At 54.5% G+C, this 23155-nt stretch overlaps 1 protein-coding gene across 9 annotated transcripts in view; it reads right to left on the bottom strand.

The window, feature by feature from the left end:
- RFX1 (regulatory factor X1) overlaps window positions 1–23155 on the bottom strand; it is a 33253-nt gene that overhangs the window by 9426 nt on the left and 672 nt on the right. Inside the window, exons 2-9 of one of the 9 annotated variants that reach the window (XM_059696599.1) lie at window positions 14566–14854; window positions 7303–7412; window positions 7000–7083; window positions 6231–6338; window positions 5119–5235; window positions 3962–4057; window positions 3281–3664; window positions 2462–2556 (exon numbers count right to left, since the gene is read on the bottom strand). In XM_059696599.1, the coding sequence (XP_059552582.1) occupies window positions 2462–2556; window positions 3281–3664; window positions 3962–4057; window positions 5119–5235; window positions 6231–6338; window positions 7000–7083; window positions 7303–7404 (986 nt within the window). In that variant the 5' untranslated portion in view covers window positions 7405–7412; window positions 14566–14854. Of the gene's footprint in view, window positions 1–2461; window positions 2557–3280; window positions 3665–3961; window positions 4058–5118; window positions 5236–6230; window positions 6339–6999; window positions 7084–7302; window positions 7413–14565; window positions 14912–23155 lie in introns of those variants that run through there. The other 8 variants (XM_059696597.1, XM_059696596.1, XM_059696598.1 and 5 more) reach the window with 8 other exon arrangements.

A 23155-nucleotide genomic window follows, 5' to 3' on the forward strand; every position in this document is an offset into this window, starting at 1 on the left:
TGTACGCTGGGATGGTGCTGTACTCGGCACTGTGGACCCGCAGTGTGTGAGACAAAAAAGGCCCCGCCTAGGAGAGTTCATGTTCTAGGGGGGGAGCCAGAAGAGAAGCCTAATGCAGAGGTAAATTGAGGGCACTGTATCAGGTGGTCCGTGCCCCGGAGGAGAGCAAGACGGGAAGGGGGTGCTGAACAAAGGGAGGCTGGCTCTACTTCTGAATCCAGTGGCCACCCTGAGTGCAGATGCGTTTTTGTGTGTGGATCTAGCAACCTATTCTGCTCTGGAGAGTGCTCCTCCAGCTTCCCAGGACCCGCCTCAGATGATGCTGGCTCAAGGGGGTGGAGAGGGGTTGGGAGGGGCACCTCTCTCACTAGGCATCATTGGACATAGTTTTCATGTTTGAACCCTCCCAACAATTAGTGATTTAAAATAACATTAAGTTTTACAAGTCCAGAAAGACAGGAAGGCCAGCACGGGAAGCCCTGGCTTAGGTGGTGTTGTTGGAGCCATCTCATGAAGGAAGCAGGGGAGGAAGCCTTGCGAATTGTAGCAGGAGAGTAAAAATGACTGGGTTTATCTCCAGTGGGCTGTCAGGTAACAGGTGATGGAACCCTACATAGGGGTGAGGGGAGGAGGGGGGAGGAGGAAGCTCTCATGACGCTGCCAAAGGACAAGTCCCATAACATTCCATTAGGCGAACAAAAGCGGGAATGGAGCAGACGGTGTGCTGGTAAGAGAGGGGAGATTAAGGTGGATTTCTTATCTATGTCTGCCATCTGTATGCCATCCATAGGGGCCCCTGGGGGCAGCCAGGAGAGGGAGTTGGTGGGTCCAAGAGTGGTAAGAGGCTAACCACTGGAGGTGAGTGGCCCTGCCCCTCAGACACCTGGATGCAGATCTTGATCAAATGCCCACATCTACCAAATGAGTGACACCGAGAGTGGTGACCTGAACCGTCACTAGCAAGTGTTCACACATTCCAGTGGCGGGGACCACAGCCAGGACCAGTCCAGTTCCCCACATGCATCACTTATTCCAAAAAAAATACTGCATCTATTTGCTGACTGACTGAATGAATGTGTGCATCTCTGGTATTGGCCTGGACAGGGACAGAGGCACGGAGGCTGTGGCTTTTACTAGGGCGGGATAAAGGCCCATCAAGAGCTGGGAATCCAGGAATGAGCCACTGTGAGGAAGAGACAGAAGATTCAGTGCCCCAAGAACTTCATATAGCAAAACTGACGGTAAAATGGACCACATGGTATCACACATACTGTAATCACAGAGGGAAGAATTCAAACAGAAGCAAGGGACAGACACTATCAAGGGAAGCAGATGGAGCCACCCTGCGACCCCAGGCCTGGGCTCATGGCTCAGCTCTGACCCTCTCATCCTAGTGGCCCTTGGGGCCTGTCTCCTCTCCACAATGCCCCCTGTGGTCCCTGCCAGCACTGGTTAAATGCACAGCTAGGAGGCTGGCAGCGTTAGAATTACATCAGTACAACTGGGAGGTAGCTGGATGCCATGAATCATGACTCAGGTGCTGGGGCCATGCCCCTGAGGGGAGCCACAGCATCATGGCCTGGGGACCACCAGCGTCATGCCCACAGGGGAAGGTGGCAGAGATATAAGGAAAAAATTAGAAAAATGCAAATAAAATCTAATGAAACATCTAAAAACTGAAAAAATGGTAACTATAGTCCTGGAATTGTTACTATGGGGGATGGAAGAGGGAAGGTGGCATGTAGAGGATCCTGGGCTGGGGCTAGGGCAGGCCTGGGGAACGTCTACCTGATGTGACATGAATTTATGTGCCATGCGCAGTCCCAGGGAGTGGAAGTCACCTATGTGTCAGCTGGGTGGGCTCTGGCTTTGTTGTTCATGCTATGTCTGTACAGTGGAGTATTCACAGTGTTGAAAGAGGGTAACCCGGACCCATTTGAGCAAATAGAGGGCAAGATCTGAGCTACACATTGAGGAAAGAAATAAGGGATAGAACATGCTGCCTCTATTTCTGAACAAAGAAAGGGTGGTTTCTATTCTCAGATTATCTCTGGGAGGAAACAAAAAAGTGGGTCAGAGTGCCCGCCCTGGGCAAGGTGGGGATTAAAGAGTGGGGGCAATTTCTTTTTTACTGTTTAACATTCCATGTTCCTTTGAAATTTTTATCTTGTAAAATTTTTAATTAAAAATTGTTTTTGTAGGAGGCTACAAACCAGGCCCATCTGACTCCAAAGCCCTAGGTTATGCTGGAACCCTTTCCCAACCTATAGGTCCTCCCTGCTTCACCTTTGCCTGTGGCTGCTGGCTGCCCCGGGGGAGCACCCACCATCTGTCTGTCACCTGAGGCCTTGAGGGCCGGCTGGTCCCCTGAGGACTGGGACTGGGCCCTCCAGTCCTGGGGGTTCCCGAGCAGACCTATGATCCTAATCCTGTCTCCTCCCCCAGCTTTCCTCCCACTCACATGGCACTGGTTGTGTAGCTGGCGTCACCGCCCTCCACATACTGCACTTGGCTGGAGTACACATGTGGGACAGGTACCTGCTGGAGCTGCTGCACCTGCCGCGGGACAAAGAGCATGCAGAGGGTCAAAAGGTGAACCAGCTCCTCCTCTGCCCCTGAAAGGCTAGTGGCAACCCAGCTCCCCGGTCCCCTGGCTCCCAGGCTGGCAGGCTGCACTTCTGGGCTCTCTGAACACACAATGAACAGGACCAGGAGTCAGAGCCCAGGAGCTGCGGCCTCTGCCAGGGCTGGGAATCAGGCAGAGCTGTGTCAGAAGCAAGGACTCTGCTCCACTTGGGGACAGCAAGGGTGGGGCCTGAGGCGGGACATACAGAGGGGAGCCCAGACAGGTTCTGCTGTGGGTGTGAAAGCTGGGCCCCAGGGGCAGAGCCAACCACTGGGCCAAGGCTGTCGCTAAAGCCAGAGCCTTGAACTATAGGCAGGCCCTCATGGATGGAGTCTGCACTAGGGACTGACCCCTGGTTTGCAGGGGTGGGGCCGGGAAATCTAATACGGGATTTAGGGGCAGAGACAGGGTTCGGGAGTGGGGCCCAGTTTGTACGATGGAACTTGGAACCTCCCACAGGGCTTTAGGGGCGGGGTTTACGTACCCCACCCCTCTGTGGGGCGGAGCCTGGGACCTGGAACTGGCTTTGGGGAGGGAGTCAAAAGTGGGTCCCCAAGACTGGCTGGCCTGAGGGGGTGTCCAGGGCCTAAGGGGCCGGGCGCAGGCCGGGGCCAGCGGAACCCGCCCCCGCCTTCCCCTTGTCCCTCCACCTACTTTGAGGGCCGTGGCAGCCGTGCTGAACACTAGCACCTGGGGGACTCTCTGGATCCTGACCCTCTGGTCGGGGCTGGCTGGGGCCGGGAGCCCGGGCAGTGGCTCGAGGACCACTTTCTGCTGCGGCAGGAGCAGGTGTGGGGGCAGCACGCCCACCAGCTCCACCCACTGCTCAGCGCCCAGATCGTAATGGGGCGGCAGCAGCTCAGGGCTGTCTAGCTGCGGGGCCTCGCCGCTGCACGCGGGTGGGAGCGACGGTGGCTCCGGGGCCAGCGCGCCAGGTCCCGGCCCGGGCGAGGGCGGCCGGGGTGGCGGCTCCGGCGGCGGCGTGGGCCTGCGCTCTCGCTGCTCTGCCTTCCTAGCGGGAAACTGACTGCCTGAGCTCTGGAGGACAAACAGAGACACTGCGGGGTAATCAGGGCTTCAGGCCTCCGCCCCCCGGGATGCTGAGCTCCGGTGAGACCCCAGATTATTCTCTCAGCAAAACCTGGGCCCTGAAATGCCAGGTGCCAGGGAAGGGGAAGCCCACAGCCAGAGGTGGAGCCCAGTGTGGGGCTAGGCCCTTAGGACCCCAGGGGGCGCTCTATTCCCTCCCTGCGGCCTGAGGGGCCTGCAACCCTCCCCAGTCCAGCCCAGGACCAGCCCCAGTCTGCCCAGATGTAGGTGGGGGAGCTATAGTACCTCTTGAGCCACATGAACTGGCTGGAGCCCCTGCACCGTGAGTGGCTGCACAGGGCTGGCTTTGGGTGCCTGCGGAGTGGCCTGGACCACAGACCTCTGGGGAGGGAAAAGGGAATCAGACCACGGTGATAATGGCAATGATGGTGGCAAACCCATCCCTAAGCACCCACCCCCGGCCCATATGCACTCATATAAGCCTGGGAGCAGCCTGGTAAGAAAGAGGCCACCTTCTCCAACTTCTCACAGCCGGCCCTGCACCAAGTGCCTTCCAGGTTCATTAACACATTGACCCTGGGCACTGTCCTAGGTGTGGAATCCAGGCTCAGCAAGGCAAGGCTGAGGGGAAGTGACAAGGCTGAGAGATGAACCAGAAACTGGCTGAGGGAGTCCCTGCTCTCGGTCTCCACTCCCTTCAGGCTTATCCCACTCTCCCATGTCCAGGACTCCCACTGTCCTCACTTCCATGCTGGGGATTCAGGTATCACCTTCAGGGCACAGTGAGGGACAGAGGCTGGGGTGGGGTGGGGAAGTGATGAGTCGTGGGGCATAGACTCAAACCCAGGTCTGGATATTCAGAGGGGCTGTGGTGCCAGGCAGAATATCTGTGATTCCTTTGGGGTACAGTTCTGCTTCCTTTGGGGAGAGGATCTATGCTTTTATCCGGTTTCTGAGGGTTGGGAATGCACCAGTGTCAGTGATAACAACCAGATGACAGACAACCCTCACCTCTCACCTAACCTGCCCTGGGTACCATGGCGGGTGGCTCAGAGCACCACCTCCTCCAGAATGCTGGAAACAGATTGGAGGCTAGGGCTTCTCCCTGAGTCTCTTAGGAGTGAGCCAGGACTTGGCCTTGGGGCTCCTGCAGGCAAATCGGCCCAAAGAGGTCAAAGTTGTTTCTAGCGCCTGCTCAGGGTTAGGTGCCTCCCACAGGACCACATTTCATCCTCACAGCAGCTCCAACCACACTGACCCTAGGCCCCAGGACAGAAGCCATTATTTAGAGTAGGGTGCTGGGTCTGGAGAGAGGCAGAAGCGCTTGCCAAAGTTCCCGGTGGCAGGACTCCCATCTGCCCAGCTCTCACAGCCCTAGAAGGCTACAGAGGCTGCCTGGCCAGGACCCCTCGCCCCAGCTGCCGCCCGCCTTGGCCTGGCACCTCTTGGGTGACAGGGACACTCTGCTGGACGCCGTGGACCTGCAGCTGCTGTGGCACCGTGCCCGTGGGGGCCCCGGCCGTCTTGCTGGAGGAACTGTTGGCCTGCACTGGCGACCGCTACAAGGAAAGAAAACATGGAGTGATGCCTGATAAAACCCTTCTCAGGAGGGCTATCCCCAAGAGCTGTTGGGGGCGGCAACAGCCAGTGGGGGCATGTCCCAACCACCTAAACTGGTAACCGGCTGCATTCTGTGCACCCAAACGCCTAGTCCTGGCCACAAGCTGGCCACTACTGGGTACGGCTGGCGATTCAGCCCAGAGGTGCTGGTGAGCAGACCCATCTTCCCCAGTGAAGATAGCTGGACTCCAGCCTCAGCCCAGGCCATCTGCTGCCTCCATAACTGGAGAGGCCGCAGCCCTGAGGTAAGGAAAGGCAACCTAATTTCCAGATATGCTGAGGCACAGATGGCAACGGACACGCCCCAGAGCTACGCAGCTATGAGAGGTGGCACCGGGCACTGACCCCGGGTAAGCTGGTTACAGAGCCCCTGTGAGCACTGGGCCATGCTGGTATCATTAGCTACTTTATATGTAGAAAACTCTAGGCACAGAAGGCTCTGAGGGCCTTCCCAGAGTCCTCCAGGAGAAAATGGCTGAGCTAGGGAATCTGAACCCAAGCTCCTAATGTGGACACCCATGCTCCAGCCCCATGGCCTGCCTACCTGCTTCTAACACTCTTGAAGATATTTGGGGGTCCCCAGATCCTGCCCTGTGGTCTGAGGAAGTGCCTCTACCCAGCCTGTAGAGGGCAGAGGGGCCTACTTTGCCTCGTGTGATGCATTCCTGAGCTGGAACTGAGGCCCATCTCAACTCAGGGTGGGGGAGGAAACTTAACTCCTCCTGAAGGTGGCAGGATCAGGAATTGGGCAGCCAAGCCACCCTGCCCGGGGTCAAAGAGAGTATCAGAGCTGGGGGTGGAGAGGGCTGGAGGATTCTGGAGAGCAAATGGGCTTAGGAGGGGGGCGGGAGCTAAGCCCAAGTATACTATGGGGGTACATGGCTAACCTGGGGAGAAGGAAGTGGGGAAGGGAGCTGACAGAGCCACCACCTACCTCAGGGGGTGAGTGCACCTGCTGGGTGCCATGCACTGTCAGGGAGACTTGGCCTGCTTTGACGCCCGGGGCTGTGCTCTGCACTACCAGCCGCTGCGTGGGGAGAGCCTGGAGCCGGGAGGGAGAAGCACCACAGTTCACTGATGACAATCTGCACAGTTTTAATGAGCATTAACGCGCATCTGTGTTGAGCCAGACAACATCCCAGTGCTGCAAGCTTAGCTCACGGACTCTCTCAGACAAGCCCCGATGCAGCACAGTCCTTATCCCCACTTCAGAGGCTGACAGTGAGGCTCAGTACAGCAATTGTGCTTGCCTGAGGTCTTGGAGCCCATAAGCAGCAGAGCCAGGGTTTGTGTCCAGGGAGTTTCACCCCTGAACCTGACAGGACTGTCCTGGTCTGTACGGAGGCCGGCATGCCACCTATAGCCTTCCAGGGGACAGAGCAGAGCCCTTGCAGTCCCTGTGCTGCCTACAGGCTGTCGGCACCTAAACTGGCCTTGGGTTCTCTGCTCGGGGACCAGCTTGACCTGCAAGCCACCTTTCTGACCACCAATCGTAGTTCTTTCTGTTAAGGTGATTTGTGCGGCTCCTCCTTCCCTGATGAGCCCCGACTAACAGTCTCACCGGCTGGAAGCAGTGGGTGGGGCAGCCCCTATATGGGCTCATGTCCTAGATGCTGGTGAGGGCAGATCCCCGAAGGCTATCAAGGGCTGGTTCTGCACCCTGGGAAGGCTGTGAGGGCCAGGGCCAGACATGGCAGACTTACCTGCGGGGGCACGGGGATGTTGGTGAGCTGGAGGGGTGACATGTGGCCTGGCTTGGTCTGCACACTTGTCTGGACCAGCAGCCGCTGTGGGGGCAAAAAGGAAAGCCCTGAGTTGCGCTGACTTCTCCATGAGGACCAGCCCAGGTGGCTGGAGGGGTAGCTGAAATGAACATCTTGATAAGGACAGGTAAGCAGATGGCTCTGGCAGTGGATCAGGAGGGAAAGCCAGGTACCCTTAGCCACAGCCCCACTGCCTCCCTCATGTGCCCTTCCCACCTGGCCCTGGGAAGGGGTGTGTCCTACCTGCTGGGTTCCTTGCACCTGCTGAACCACCTGAGTGGGAACTCCAGTCTGGCTGGCCGTGGAGCCTGGGCTGGCCTCTGACACAGTCTCACTGGCCCGCATGGCACCTTCTGGGAGGAGGAGTCATAGGGTCTGCTCTGCCTCTGTCCCTGCTCCCACCCTGAGCCTGAGCCCATGTGCATGGGATGATACAATCTGAGGCAGACCCTTGATGGGGCCAGGCCTCTGCAAGAGTCCTGCCTGCCCCCTGGTCAGCCCTGCCCATGTTCATTGGGGTGGAGGCCAGAAGGACCCTTATATCCAGAAGCAGCCCCACCCCCACCCTCCTTATCCCACAGCCAGACTGGAAGGGGTAACCAGAAAGCCATGATGCAGTGGAGGCCTGGAGGGCTGAACCCCCTTTTCCCAACAGACAGGACTTGTAGCCAGGCAGTGACTGGCCTCCCACCTCGGTAGCCCTGGAAGGAAGAGGTGCTGCGGCCACCTTCCCTGAAATGGCCTGTGGCTTCCCAGGAATTGCAGCTGATTAGAGTGGCCCCAGCAGACCTTGTAGGCCAGTGGCTGAGAGCCCCCTCCCTCTCCACGGACCCAGCCTTTCTGTCCTCAGTGGAGTGGGGCAGGCTGGTACTCACGCTGAAGGGCAGCCGAGAAGAGGCAATCATAGAACATGGTGCCCCCTCACTGTCCGTCCCCCCTCCTGTGTCTGGGGGAGCCTGCTCTGTGCTCCTCACTCCTGGCCCACCTCTTTGGAAACAGCAGGGCTCGAGGGCAGGTTTATTATACCTGCAACCTTGGAGAGCTAATCCCCCCAGTGGAAGCAGAGCTCCAGCTGCCCTCTTGGAATAAACACTCCCCTCCCAGCAGGTGTGGCCAAGCAGGGCCTCCTAGGGGCTGGGGCTGGGGCTGGGGCTGGGACTGCACTGCACAGACAGGAGGGAGGCTGGTACCCAGAGATACTATCAGACCGGCACAGGTAGAGTTTCATGCACATTTCACTGAGTGATTAAGGAGAGCTGGGGGGGCGAGGGCATGGAGGGTGAAGTGTTCCTGAAAGGTGTGGGCTGGGAGACCCTCACCCCAACCAGGGAGCCGCTTATCCTGCCCCTCTGTGTGGCCTGATTTGCTCCCAACAGTTCCAGAGGTTGGGGTGGGGCTGGGGGCACACACGTGCCTGCCCTCTAATGTGCTGCCACAAGCAGCCAAGGTCCCAGCCCCACTACCTGGGTCCGCTGGCAAGATTGGGGGCAGGGGTGGGTGGACAAGGAGGGCTAGTGTGGGAAACTGATATAGGGTTAAGCCTCGGACTGACCTGCTGGCAAAGTCACAAGTCCTAACTTAGAGGGCACAGTCCTCTTAGCATAATTAGGCTTGACCTTATAACACTCCCTAGGTCTTATCTGGGAATCTAATGGGCTGAGGAAGTGCAGGAAGTATAACCATGGTGTTAAACAAGTGAAACTCACAAGAACAGTGTAACTTTGGTAACCACTACCTTGTTTAGCGCTCACTATAAAAAGCTTGGTGAGGCCTGAGCACAGTGGAAGTCCTTTCTCTTGAGTTGGACTTGCCGCCCGGTCCCCAATATTCCCAAATTATCTCGTGTCTTTTCTTTTTCATTTGTTGTGCGGCTCCTCTTCCAGACCCGAACCCTGAACCACGCAGGACGTGGAAGGAAACACTTACGACAGGCTAGGACTAACTATAGTGCCTCTGGTGCCCCAGGAGCTGCACTAGGGTCTTCCTGGGCAGCTGGAGATGGAAGGAACTTTTATTACCCCTAATTTCAGATAAGGCTACAGAGACTGGAAGAAAGAAACTGACTTGCCTGAGGTCACCCAGCTGGGAACAGGCAGGCCAGGACACCGGCCCATGTCTGTGCCCACATGAATCTCACGCTATGCATGGAACCCATAGTCGTAGGTCACACCTGGGCGAGGCCCCATGGGCAGTGGTGTGCAGACTCAGGCATGTGGGTACAGGGGCCTATGGGAACAACACAAGGTCCAGAGCATTCCAGCGTGGGGACTCAGCCTCCAAAGCAAGGAGCTGGGCCTTGCTTATGTGGAAATACCAGGAGAAGGGCCCAGCCAGAGCAAAAGGGCTATCCCAGGTAGACGCAAGGACCTCAGGGCCCAAGTCTGGCGCAGAGCACATGATGTGTGTGTTAGGTAGTGGGGAGTAGTGGCCAGATGTGGGAGGAGGAATTGGGGGAAGCCTCCCATTGGTCACATTTGGGGCCGGCATTAGAATAACCCCAGGCCTGCTTGGCCAGCTGCCTCTGCAGCCAGTTCCAGAAAGCATGGATTCCTGTTTTGCTGGAATCTTTCCTGAGCTGTGAGGGAGGCCCTCCCTGAGAGGCCCCCCTGGAAGAAACCTGAGAAAACCCTGAGTCACGTGAGGAGCCCAGCACACCTGGGTGTCTGTGGAGCCCAGCCCAAGGGATGATGCCCAACCAAGGAGGCCTGTGGCAGGTTTGGCCTGGCGCGGAGTGGGCAGCGAGTTGTAGGGGGTGGGAGGGCTGGTCCCCGACACCTTCTAGGCCCAGAGGCTCTGATGAACACGCCAAGGCTGATCCTCGAGCGGGACCCTCAGAATATCAGACATCTGTCTGGGACAGGGACGCCTGGGAAGCAGTCTTGCCCATCTCCTGTGTCTGGGGTGGCCCCCAGGCTGGGACAAAGGAAGATGAGCAGGTAAGGTGTCAGAGTCTATTCCTCAGATGAGGGGTTTCCTGTGCGGCCCCTGTCTGCCCGTGTCTTGCCTAAGGTGTGTGTGTCGGGAAGTGGGGAGTCTGAGAGCGTTTGCATCTGTCTGTCTGCCATCTCCATTCTAGGCATGTGCATGAGATCAGGGAGGGCCCCACTGTCTCAAGACTCTAGTCAGGAAGTGGCAGCTGATTTCCTGTCCCTCAGTCTGGTGAGTATCTCATCTTCCCTGGACCCTGCACTTCCCCTTCAAGATCTATTCATACCTCAAATGCCATGAGCTACTTGGGGGAAGCTGAGAGAGGCCCATTCCCCATGGACAATAGATGGGGTAGTGTGGCCCTCTCCCTCCCAGTCTTTGCTCCCAGGGATGATTTCAGCCAGGAGAACTTGGGGGAGGGGGACCTCTAGGCCTCTGCTGCTCCCATGGTCCTGGGTCCCTTGTCGGTCCTGACCTCGGTGAGGAAACCACACACCCCCACCCTCTATGCCCCTCTCTCAGACGCAAGTCTTTGGGACTCCCAAGGACTCCAAGTGAGAGAGAAGCAGGGACGAGAAGCTGGACTTGGCCCCTGCTTCAGGCTAGCCCCATCCCTGGCAGGCAGGCTTGGTGTCACTGTCCTGGGGACACTGCCAGGACCCCCAGAGCCCTCTTTCCACCTCGAGTTTCTGGCAAGAGTCTGGTGGCCTCTGAAGATGGGATTCATGGATCTAGAAGATTGTTTCTGAGCAGAGAAACGTGAGCTGCTTTCCCATCACCTCCAAAGTCACCTTAGGGCAGAGCCCACGAGGACAGAGCTGGATGACCTGCCTTTTGGTGCTGCCTTGGCTGGCTGCCAGCCTGGGCTCCAAGTCTGGATCCAGGCCCTTCCCTGCCCCCTCCCTGAAACTCCCTGGGTCCCTGGTCAGCTCAGATTGCTTCTGGCCCTGGAGGAGCCCCAGGCACCTTGCTGCATTTGCTGGTGTCACTTACAGCTCCACCTCCCTACCCCAGGACTGGCTCACATGGCCCAAAGGCCACCCTTACATACAAAGGGACACTAACCTGGAAGAAGGTCACAGTAGACCCCCTAGGAAATCACTGCAAGGGGATGGGGGAGGGGTGGACAGCAGCGAGTGCAGTTGCAGGGTGCTAGCCAATCTCCCCTTCCTCAGAACAGATCTAGGAAACATCACCCAGACACTCTTCTGGGAATAGCTCACTCCTGCCAGATCCAGGAGCAGCAGAAGAAAGAAATCTCCTAAGACCACTGTAAAAGATGATTAAGCCACTGCCAAAGAAGGGATCCCAAGAGTCATGCCAATAGCCCAGAGCGCCCTGCAGCACGGTGGGAGGACTGGGGGCCACCTCCCCAGCCCCACAGCTAGTAAGAGTCCTGCTGAGACCCAAGAGACCATGCATAACCTTGACCTCTAAGCACAGGGCCTCCGTGGGGGTAGTTCCAGGAAGAACTGGAGGAGCTGGAGGAACGGAGGGGAACAGAGGGGATGGGCTGGGATTTGGGGAGTTCTGGGGCCTGGAGTTGTGCGCCCATTCTAGACCCTTGCTCTAGAGACCCTAGACCAGAAGGCAGCTAAAGCCAGCACCCAGGAGGTCCAGAGCCAAGCAATGCCCTGGAGCTGAGCAAAGCCCTCCACCTGTGCCACGGAAGGCCTCCCACCTGCTCTTGGTGGCCCAGGGGCTGACCCGTTGTGAGGGCTGCACGGGGTCAGGCCAGCATTCATATGGGAGTTCACCAACCATTCCACCAAGACTCAGTAGACAGAGCTCCGCCCTCACAGATAATGGAGGTAGATATCACCACTGTCATCACTACAGGTGATGATATTAAGAAAAATAAAGCAAAGTAAAGAGATAAGGAGTGAGAGTGCCCGTGAGGTGGTATGGGCGTCAGGGAGGTGGCATCTGAGCAGAGACTGGAAAAACAGGAGGGATGAAACTCCAGATCTAGGGTGGAGTGCTCCAGGCAGAGAGCACTGAGAGTGCAAAGGCCCTGAGGCTGGACCGAGCCTGGTGGGTTTGTAGAGCTGCAGGTAGGCCAGTGAGGCTAGAGCAAAGGTTTGAGGGCACAGGGGGGCCAGGTGGGGCCGAGCAGCCAGCAGAACTTGCAGGCCAGGGTCAGGAGGTTGGGTGCTCATTGCAGGGGCACAGCAAGTGTGGAAAGTTTAAAGCCCTTTCCTATGGGAGGGGCCCAAAGGAGCAGATGTCCTAGAACCCAGAAAGCCCAGGCCAGGGTTTCTAAGAGAGTACCCAAGGTCACCTGCCTTGGAATCAGCTGGGTTGAGCTGGAATGTTAAGGGACCTATGACTATTGTCAATAGGCTCCCTCTAGCTGCTGTAGGGGGAGGACTGTGAAGGGTGAGAGTGGAAGCTGGACCATGCCGGGGGCCATGCAGGCAGGAGAGATGGCTGGCTTTAGGAGGGGGAGCCAAGAGGCCTAGCTTGCTGGCGGATGGGGAAGAGGAATCAAAGCTGACCCGGGCCTGGGGGTGGTGTTTATGAGGACGAGGAAGGCTCAAAGGAGGGCAGGTCTGAGCTGGGGGGAATCTAGGGTCCCACTTGGCCATGGTGACTTGAGAGGCCTATTCAACTGAGTAGATGGTCAGAGGAAGCTGGACACAGGATCCTGGGGTTCCGGGCTGTGGCCCAGGGCACAGATCTCAGTATGGGTATTGTCAGCATGGAGGTGGCATTAAAAGCAGAGACATTAGACAAGGCCCCAATGAAGGATGAGTCACTGGAGTGAAGAGGAGGCCCCAGATCTGATGAGGTCATTGCTGATGAGGCCAGAGAGATGAGAAGGAAGCAGCAAAGGGGACAGAGGAGTGGCAGGGAGGTGGGTGGAGACCAGGGCTAGAGGGCATCTCTGGAAGGAAAGGTGTGGGTGGCTGGGGAGAAAGCTTGGGGTAAGGAAGGAAAGACAAATCCTTTGAGAAATTCTGACTTAAAGGGAAGACACTAGTGGCAGCTTGAGGGGATGCAGGGCTTGGGGGTGGGGGTCCTGGTTAAAATGGGAGCTGTTCCATCTTTGTGGGCAGGTGAGAAAGAATGCAAGATAGGGATCGAAGGACGAGGCTGAGATGGCAGGAGCAAGTCACAGAGAGGGCGGCCTGGGACAGGTGAAGCCGGTGGATGAGATGGAGCTGGGAGGCTGGCTGGGGGAGGGAGTGGGGTCCTTCTCATCACATGATGACACCCTGTCCCCAGTGCGGTCAGCAGCAGGGTCAGGGGTCAAGAACGCAGAGATGGAGGTGATAGAGGTTAGGGGGCAGAGGGGAAGTGGGTTTCTCGGACAGTGGGGGGTATGCTAGTGAGAAGATGTAGCAGGATTGCTGGGCAGCACTGAGAACCCACCAGAGATCTGTGGCCTGGAAACCCTGGCCATGCCCATGGCCTGGCCTCAACCCAGTGTGCTCTGCATGGCTCTCATGTACCATCCCTCCACACCATCTGTGTGGTAAAGCGCCAATGCTCTGAGCTCCTGCATGCCCCACCCCCTGGCCCTCTCTGGGGACACTGACACTGCCAGGAATCTCCAGGAAGCTGCCCAGAGCCCCGGCTGCATCTGTCCTAGTCCCATGGAGTCATGTCATGCCACATATTTAACTATCATCTGTGGTCCTAAACTCAGTCTTGATCTGCTCCTTCCACAGCCCCCAGAATGCACTGTGACCCCCTGCCACTTCCTTTTTCACTCCAAAAGATCTGGCAGCCTCAACTGGGAGTTTTGCTGCATCCTCCCCCCTCCTCAGAGCACATTGGAAACCACTAACAACGCCCAGTCCTGGTCTGAGCTATACACTTCCCCTCAGGGGAGTGACCGCCTGTCCGAACCCTCTGCTCTGCGTTCCCTCTGCCCGGTCTGGCCTTGTCCTGGGAAGACTGGGGCGTGGGTTAGATGCTCTAGGAAGGCTGCACAGGCGCCATGACCCAAGTTTCCTGGTCATTTGCTCCATGGCTTTACGGGGTGGGCACAGTGAGGAACAGGAGCTCTTGGCTACATACTCTTGAACTTGTCCAGCCAAGAGCCCTGCTTGGCCCAAGTCCTGCCAAAAATGAAATGAGAACGGAGGGAGGTGATGCCTTCAGGCCCTCCAGCCAATCTCCCTCACACACATCCCCTGAGCGCATGAAACCATTAGGAACCTTTTTTGGATGAGGAAACTGAGGTAGGGCAGCCAAGGGGCTGGTGCGCAGTGAGGCCAGAACTACTGCACAGCGGCCGTGTGCTCGCCCTCCTCTCCAGCAGATGTTTATGAACTTTAACTCCACTGCCCAATCCTTTCTTCAAGTGACATCTCACTTGGGGATAGACAGGAACAGCTCTTAGAGCTACCCTGGTGGGGAGGAGTCGGGGGCACAGAGGCCTCCCTGTCTGGCCTGGTCACTCCTTCCCCAGAGATGTTCCCCAAGTCTCACCTGGGAATCCTGGAGAGTTTGAAAGCTGCCATCCTGATAACAGGCACAGTAAGTGACAGCCCACTGCCAGGATGCTCCCCAAAGCTCCTCTTGGAGTAGTTTAAAGAGCACCCTGGCCCCACACACATGTCCACTTACCAGAGACGGTGACCACGATGTACTGCTGGGACACTGAGGACGGGGCAGGTGTGCCCGCTGGCTGTGAGGGCGTGGGGGCAGCCGGCAGCTCCGTCACATACTGCTTCTGGCTGCCCGGTGGCTGTGCCTGGGGCTGGGGGCTCTGCAGCTCGGTGACGTACTGAGGCTGGGGGGTGGCGGCAGTGGCAGGTGGCTGAGGGGGCTGGGGTGCCGCTGATGGCGGTGGCTGGGGCTGGGCCTGTGGCGGCTGAGAGGGTTGCGGGGTTGCCTGTAGCTCAGTAACGTACGCCTGTGTTGCCATGCCAACAGTGGGGAAAATGATAATAAATAAGGCTTTTTTTTCTTCCTTGGGAAGAAGGGGAGGGGGGAAGAGGAAAAAAAGAAACAACAAAAGAAGGAAAAACAAAAAATTAATCTACAGGCAGAGGAAGCCAGGGACAGCTCCTGGCTCCCTAGAGACACATTTGGGTTCATCACTGACTTAATTAAATACCGAGGCTGGCGGCCAAATGTAACCAACCCATCACTACAGAGGCACTGGGTATGGACCGAGGCGGGTCTGCACCTCTTCCACTTATCCCCGCCCAGGACTCCTGTCTTCTTCTGTCCCAGCCCCTGGTGCCTGGGGGACCCCTGTGCCAGGAGGAACTCAGTTGGGCCCTCACCCAGGCACAAATGGTACAGTGCTCTGAGGGTTCCTACAGGCTGGGCACTGTGCTTTACATTATTTCATTTTAAACTGTGCAACAATCACATCTGGGTTTGGGTTCAGAATGCCAGATGAGGAGCAGAGGCTGAGAGGTTAAAGGTTACAGAGCTTGCCCCAGGCCACAGAGCATGGAAGCAGCAAGGCTGAACCCTGGGTGCTCTGAGCACTTGACTGATCAGCTAATTGCTGGAAAGGAAAGTCTTGGGTCAAGTTACCAGCCAGCCCATGCTAGCTTCCTATGTGCCCACCATCTGGGCTTGGATTCTTGGCTGGGTATCATTCCCAGTGGGGTACCAGAAAGGTATTTGAGTCCACAACCCCCCCCCCCCCCAACTGCTTATGGCCACAGAAGCTGTCAGGCCTTTGCCTGAGGCAGTTATAGGTGAACACACCAGATGTGAGCTTATCATGGAGAGAGGGCCCTTCTGGGCCACAGGGCAGGCCCAGCAGCCGCTGCTACTTCTGAGGCCCATCTGACTAGGCAGAGGCAGCCTTTCTGGCTGCTAACCCGTCATGGTTCCTCTCCCAGATGCAGGGCTAGGCAAGGCATCCCTCTTGCCAGCCTGCCTCTGCAGGGGATGGGCCGATAGTTTCTGCCCCCCATCTCCCAAGGCACTCCATCCCCAGCTCCTGGGCATCTTATCAGTGGAACAAATGCCTGAGTGGTTCAGAGGTAAAGCTCCAGCCCCACACCTTCATGGCCCTGCCCCGCCTTGCCCCTGGATTTGAGTTTGACAGCCCTGCCTGAGATCCAACTTAAGAATGGGATTTTTAAGAGGAAAGAGGAGAAAAACAACTGCTGCTCCTTGAGGAGAAGCCCCAGGAGCTCTTTGCTGCGATGGCCTCCTCACAGCAGCCGAGTGAAGGAGGAGCCACCATGCCCATTTTACAGATGAGCAAAGCTAGGCTCTGGGGTGAGCTGCTGAAGGTTGTGCAGCAACAGGGAGTGAAGGAGTTGAACCCAGGTCTCTCTGACCTCCAGATGCCCTCTTAGCCCCCAGCCCTACTCAGGGAGCCGGGTTCATTTATTTCTCACAATCAGTAGATTTTCAGGTCAGGAGACCCGAGGGAACCCTTTCTCTCCTCCCCTCCCCTTCACCCCTTGCTCCCAGAGGTTAGCTACCTGCCCTGGACCCCTGTTAAAGCAGCAGAAATGGTGAGCAGGGAGCTCACCTGAGCAGCCTGAGGGATGCTGGGCAGCACAATGGTTTCCCTTTATTTCCCTTCCTAGGACCCAAGAGCTGTCCAAGTCAGGACTTGAACTTGGCTATCTCCTAGCCGTGTGACTTGAAAAAGAGCCTCCCCTCCCTGGGCCTCCAGTGTCCCGTCTATACAATGGGAGGACGGCAGGACTACAAGGCAGGGTGGCTGAGGAGTTCAGTCTAGTCGAGAGGGCAAGCTTGGCTAAGCACCTAGCACAGAATAAGCACTTAGGAAATGGCTCTGGTCCATAACATTACCCAGGACCCTCTAACAAAGCTTTAGGAAAGAGGAAGAGCTGCCAGGTCCTGCCTCTTGGCCGTGGAGCACAAAGGAAAAGGGGCTTCTGTCTGCACTTGGGTGTCCCCACTTGCTGGGCTTAGGGTAGGCTGGGGAGGAGCTGTAGGGCTCCGCTGGCTGGCATAGGCAGAGCTGGCAGCGCCCTGGGGCTACCTTACCTACCAGGCCAGGTCATTGGGAACAGAGGGGCAGAGGCGGGTGGGGAGCTGTCCACCGGGCACTGCAGATGGGTGGCCAGTCTCAGTGATTCCCAGCTGGTAACTCAGGCAGCCTGGGGAGCTTGCCCACCTGAAGAGGCAAGGGGCTGCTGTCTGCCACCACGTGGCCTCCACCCTCCAGCCTCCACCCTCCCCAGACTCCTTCCTGCTATCATTAGAGAGGTCACCTCCCAGGGGCTCCTCACGCCATTAAGTCCAAACTCTGGCCTAGCGCTCGTGCTCAAGGCACTATAGCAAATCATCACCCAAGTGCCTTGTGGCAGATCCGCCTCGACATGAACCTGGCCTGTCTCTTAATTCATGAACACCTGGGTGTGATGAGAACAGCCGATTCATAGGGCTGTTGTAAAAATCTGATGAGATCAGCCTAGCACCCAATGAACACTGAGAAATGGAAGCTGCTATTTTTTTTTAAAAAAAATTTAATTGATTTTAGAGAGAGAGGAAGGGAAAGGGGGAGAGATAAAAACATCAATGGGCTGCCTCCTGCATACCTCACACCGGGGATCAAGCCTGCATTTCGGGTACATCCCCCAACCGGAAATCGAACCAGTGACTTCCTGGTGCATGGGATGATGTTCAACCCATTGAGCCACACTGGCCAAGCAGGCAGCTGCTATTATTATTCATTCAACAAATATCTGTACCTGGTGTGGATGAAGGGTAAGGAGATAGGCACCATTCTTGAGCACTTGGAAGGAGGCACCGAGGGGGAATCCGATTCTGATGTCATCAGCATCACTTGGAGCTAGGTAAATTCAGGTTCCCAGGCCCTGCCGCCCAGAGTCTGGGATGGCCCTGAAGTCTGTTGCTTGAGCTACCCCACCCCTGGATGATCCTGAGGCAGGTAGTCCTGAGGGCACTTTTTGAGTAATCCTGGCCTGGGCTTTCTCAGCCCTAGGAGAGCTGGTCCTTTTGGCCCTCTCACCAGAAAAAGGCTTTAAAAGCTCCACACACTCTGTTGGTTTCTTCTCCTTGAGATACAAAAGCTGAAGACCTCCTCCCTTCCATTCAGGGACAGGAGGAGGAGGCAATGAGGGCCAAAAGGCTGAGTTCAGGGGAGGGGAGAGAGAATGGATAAAACAGTTCAATCAACTTTTATATTAGAGGCCTTCTCAGAACTGTTATTGTCAGTCTCCAGGAGGGGCTATAGAGGATGCCAAATGTCCCATAATTATTGACCAGGGAACGCTTTTTTCCCCCACTTGTGGATGACCAGGTTAAGCAGAGTTATTTAGGATGTTCCCTAAAGAGGAATAGGTCACAAATGTCTATACAGCATGAGGCATTCCTCATCTGTTTGAACAGAGACCCCTTTCTTGATGGAGAAGAGCACACGAAACAAAGGAATAACTAAGCAAATCTACTCCTTGGCAATGAAACTACCAAGAAAAACAACAATGGCTGCACCTGTCTTCAAAGGCAATAGTTATGTTTTTGGAGAACGACTCTAGATCAGGACCAGACAGTCAATGTTTTTGGCTTTGTGAGCAGACTGTCTCTGTTGTAATAACTCAAGCTCTGCTATTATAGTGTAAAAGCAACCATAGATGATATGTAATCAAGTGTGGCTCTGTGCCAATAAAACTTTATTTCTAGACATTCAGATTGAATTTCATATAATTTTCATGTCATGACATATTATCAGTTGTCTTTTGATTCCTAACCCCCCCACCCCCAATCATTTAAGAATGTAAAAATCATCCTTAGCTCATGGGCCATACAAAAACAGGTGGTCCTTGGTTGGTGGCCTGTTTTGGACACCAGATCCTAAAACCAAATGTTTTACATTTTAGATGAGGCCCTTCCAAGGAAAGGGAAAGAAAACTCACCCTCCTCATCTATAGTTTGGCTTCAATAAGGAACTTACAGGGGATGGGGAAGTTAACTATAATGATGTAGGTTTCCCTCATTCTCTATACCCCGTTAATTTCTAAGACTTGTCAATAAGTCTTCCAAAATATATCCTAAGGCTGGGCACTTCTCTCCATCTTCATCAACACCATGCAAGTCTGAGCTGCCATCATCTCTTGCCTGGATCCCTGCCACAGCCTTGTCACGAGCTCCTGGCTTCACTCTTACCTCTATAATCTGTAAGATCCCTTGAAAATACAAACACTATTCAGAAGGCTCCAAGGCTCCCCATCACAGAGAATAAGTAAGATTCAGAGCCCTTCCCATGACCTATAGGGTCCTGTGGGATCTGGCCCCTCTAGTCCCTGCCTTTCTCACTCTGGATGTTTTAGCCACAATATCTCTCATTCCTAAAATGCTCCAGCCATCCTCCAGCTTCAAGACTTTTGCACCAGCTCTTCCCCCTATAACAGTGATGGCGAACCTAATACACACGTGTCAGAGGTGACACGCGAACTCATTTTTTGGGTTGATTTTTCTTTGTTAAATGGCATTTAAACATATAAAATAAATATCAAAAATATAAATCTTTGTTTTACTATGGTTGCAAATATCAAAAAATTTCTATATGTGACACGGCACCAGAGTAAAGGTAGGGTTTTTCAAAATGCTGACACGCCGAGCTCAAAAGGTTCGCCATCCCTGCCCTATAAGTATGTTCTCCTCACCTCCACCTCCATCACTGGCTCCTTTTTTTCATTCAGGTCCCAGCTCATTTGTCACCTTCTTATATTTCAAGTCTCCCTCCCCCCAGCACTCTGGAACACATACTCCTGTTTTCTGATTCCTAGCCCTGTATTTCTCTGTTTGTTTATTTCCTTACTCATAATTCCTCTTCCCTCATAACAACAAGGGCAGAGATCTTGCCAACCTTGTCCATCACTCCAACCCCAGCTCCTAGACCACAGTGGGAGCTCAACTTTTACTGTCAAATGAGTGTCCATGGGCTGGGGACACACTGCTAGTGAATGTCAAAATCCAGTTAGAGCCCTGACTGGTTTGGCTCAGTGGATAGAGCGTCAGTCTGCAGACTGAAAGGTCCCAGGTTCGATTCCGGTCAAGGGCTTGTACCTTGGTTTTCGGCACATCCCCAGTAGGGGGCATGCAGGAGGCAGCTCATCAATGTTTCTCTCTTATCGATGTTTCTAACTCTCTATCCCTCTCCCTTCCTCTCTGTAAAAAATCAATAAATATATTTTTTTTAAAAAAGAAAAGCCGGTTAGAATTTACTGATTGGTGAGACTTTGTAAAAAAGTTATTGCTGCCCTGGCCAGTGGGGCTCTGCAGTTAGAGCATCAGCCAGAGCACTGGAGGGTTATGGGTTTAATTCCCAGTCAAGGGCACGTATCTAGGTTTTGGGTTCACTCCTTAGCCCCGATCAGGGTGCATGCAGGAGGCAACCAAAGATGGACACATTGATGTCTGTCTATCTGTCTCTCTCCCCCTCCTTCTCTCCTTCTACTTTCTCTAAAAAAAAAAAAAAGAAAGAAAGAAAAAGTTACTGCCTTCTGCCAGCAGCAGGCTTGTGTTACACAGATGGATGATGCCTCCTGGTCTAGAATGAGCCCCTAGGTCAGGAATAACATATACTGTGCGGTTGTTATCTGCAGGCCACGTCCCTGGTGCCTGGCCCATCCTCTATCCTCAGCCCCAAAATGCTAGGGGGTGTATGGGGAGGGGAGGGCAAGGACCTCAGCTCCAGGAATACCCTTCCCATGATATCCACCCCCCCCCACCAGCTTACCCAGCTGACTCCTGGAAAGCTTGGGGTTGAGTGGGGGCCTGGGGCCAGGGACAATTTTTCTTTCTGGCTACTCTCCTAAAGCCAGAGAAGGGCCTTAGGAGAGTAGTCCTGGCATCTAGCTCCTGAGATCCCTGTCACCAGCCCCACAGCCCAGCAAGCGAATCAACCTTTCCAGCCACTAGGCTCTCACCCCATTCAAAACGATAAAAATAAATGCAAACAGTGTAATTCTGAGGGCTGAGCAGGAAGTGACAATCATAACAGTAACAGCTAACATAATTTGAGCAATTACTGTGTATTTGATGCTCAACTTGTAATCTCTCATGGAACCCACAGCACAGTAACATGAGATTAAAGTCATTACCAATGATCACTGCCCCCCAGCTCAGATAGGAGGAAACTGGAGCCCAGAGAAGTTAAGTATCTTGCCCAAGAGCAAAGCTAGAAAGCAAATTGATTGTTTCAAGAACAAGCAAACCAAACCAGTGTTCCTACCATAGTCAAATGACTCTCTGGGCTTGAGCCCTTTAAGTGTAAAAGTTGCCCAGCCAGCATAGCTCAGTGGTTGAGTGTCGACCTATAAACCGGGAGGTCACAGGTTCGAGTCCCGGTCAAGGCACATGCCCAGGTTGTGGGCTCAATCCCCATTAGGGAGCATATAGGAGGCAGCTGATCAATGATTCTCTCTCATCATTGATGTTTCTATCTCTCTTTCCCTCTTCCTTCCTCTCTGAAATCAATAAAAGTATATATTAAAAAAAAAAAAGTAAAAGTTATGGGAGGTGGGTGACAGTCAAGAGTAGATAATCAGAATCATCTCTTTCTGCTCAAAATTTGCTTTTCTAATAGGTGGTAATCTTTCTGGCAATTTGGTTATTTCTAAATTTTTACTGAAAATTTTCTAACTTTCAAGGGGTCTTACACCAACTCTCAGAGGCCTGGCCTAGGAAAATTCCCTGCAGAAGTGAACCCCCTGCCCTAGCCTTATCTTCAATTCTCGGGGGGGGGGGGGGGGGGGGCTTTGGGAGCGCCTGAAATGCGATCCTTCTCCTTGAAGTTTGATTGATTTTAAAAGTGGCAGTTTGGCCCTGGCTGGTATGGCTCAGTGTGGTGAGTGTCATCCTGTGCACGGAAAACTCACTGGTTCGATTTCGAGTCAGGGCACATCCTAGGTTGCAGGTTTGATCCCCAGTTGGAGTGCCGATGAGAGACAGCCGATTGATGTTTCTCTCTCTCCCCTCTTCCTTCCTCTCTTAAAAAAATGAAAAATCAGCCCTAACCGGTTTGGCTCAGTGGATAGAGCTTCGGCCTGCGGACTCAAGTGTACCAGGTTCGATTCCGGTCAAGAGCATGTACCTTGGTTGTGGGCACATACCCAGTGGGGAGTGTGCAGGAGGCAGCTGAATTAATGTTTCTCTTTCATCAATGTTTCTAACTCTCTATCCCTCTCTCTTCCTCTCTGTAAAAAATCAATAAAATATATTTAAAAAAATGAAAAATCAATAAAACCTATTAAAAAAGATTTTTTAAAAAAGTGGCAGTTTGCACATAGCCACTCAGCTCTGCTGATGTTAAACTCCAAAGCAAGATGGAGGCTAGGGAAAGTGGACTTGGCCTGGCTGGCTTAAAAAAGAATTCTTCCCAAGCTGGCAGCTCTTGTCGTCTGGCAAAGCAGTCCCTCGATTCTCCTCTAACAAATGTGGAACACTCACTTCCCCTTCCCTCTGACCTCAGTGACCGCTCCCTCCTGCCCACGTGGCCCTGGAGGCTGGTACCTCCTCAGTAACATGTGACCCAACTGACACCAACTTGACTGACACAAAAACGTGTCTCGCCAAGAGAAGCGTAATAAATCTAAGAAACTTCCTCAGGCACCATTTGCTACCCGTACCCAGAAAGGGAGACCAGGATGGGCAGAACAGCTAGGAATGGTCCCACCTGGTCTAAGACAGCAGCCCCCAGAGAAGCAATCAAGTTTCTGTTCCTCTAACTGAGTGATCAGTCATTCAAGATCACTCTTCCCTACCATCAGCTTCGATTTTTGCAAATCAAATCTTCCAGGCTAAAGCCATACTCCTAGCCCACAGCTTCTCCATGAAATTTTGCCTCCTCTCAGAGAGAAGGCAGATCTCGGAGGAAACTGCAGGGTTGAAATTGAAACTAGCTAATAGTTAATCTATCAAACACATTCAGAAACAGTAGATGGGGTAAAAGTTCAAAGATGAACCCTAGAGAAAGTCTTGAAAAGAATTAGGAATCCTTAAAATGCAAAAAAATGGGGGGGGTTCTCCCCATTTTACAGGATGAAAAACTGAGGACTCAGCAGCTATGGCTGGCACTGAGTCCTGGGGACAACTGGGGAGGTTTCTAAAGAGAAAAGGCACAGGTGGCCTACCACCGCTTGGGAGAGCGGTAAGGCCCCGCGACAGCGGCCCCACCCGGTTCCAGGGTGCACAGGACGGCCCCGCCTACACCTTAAGGCTTGGCCCCGCCCACCGACCTCGG

Source organism: Myotis daubentonii, chromosome 5, assembly GCF_963259705.1.
Source record: "Myotis daubentonii chromosome 5, mMyoDau2.1, whole genome shotgun sequence".
NCBI classification, from domain to species: Eukaryota; Metazoa; Chordata; class Mammalia; order Chiroptera; family Vespertilionidae; genus Myotis; species Myotis daubentonii.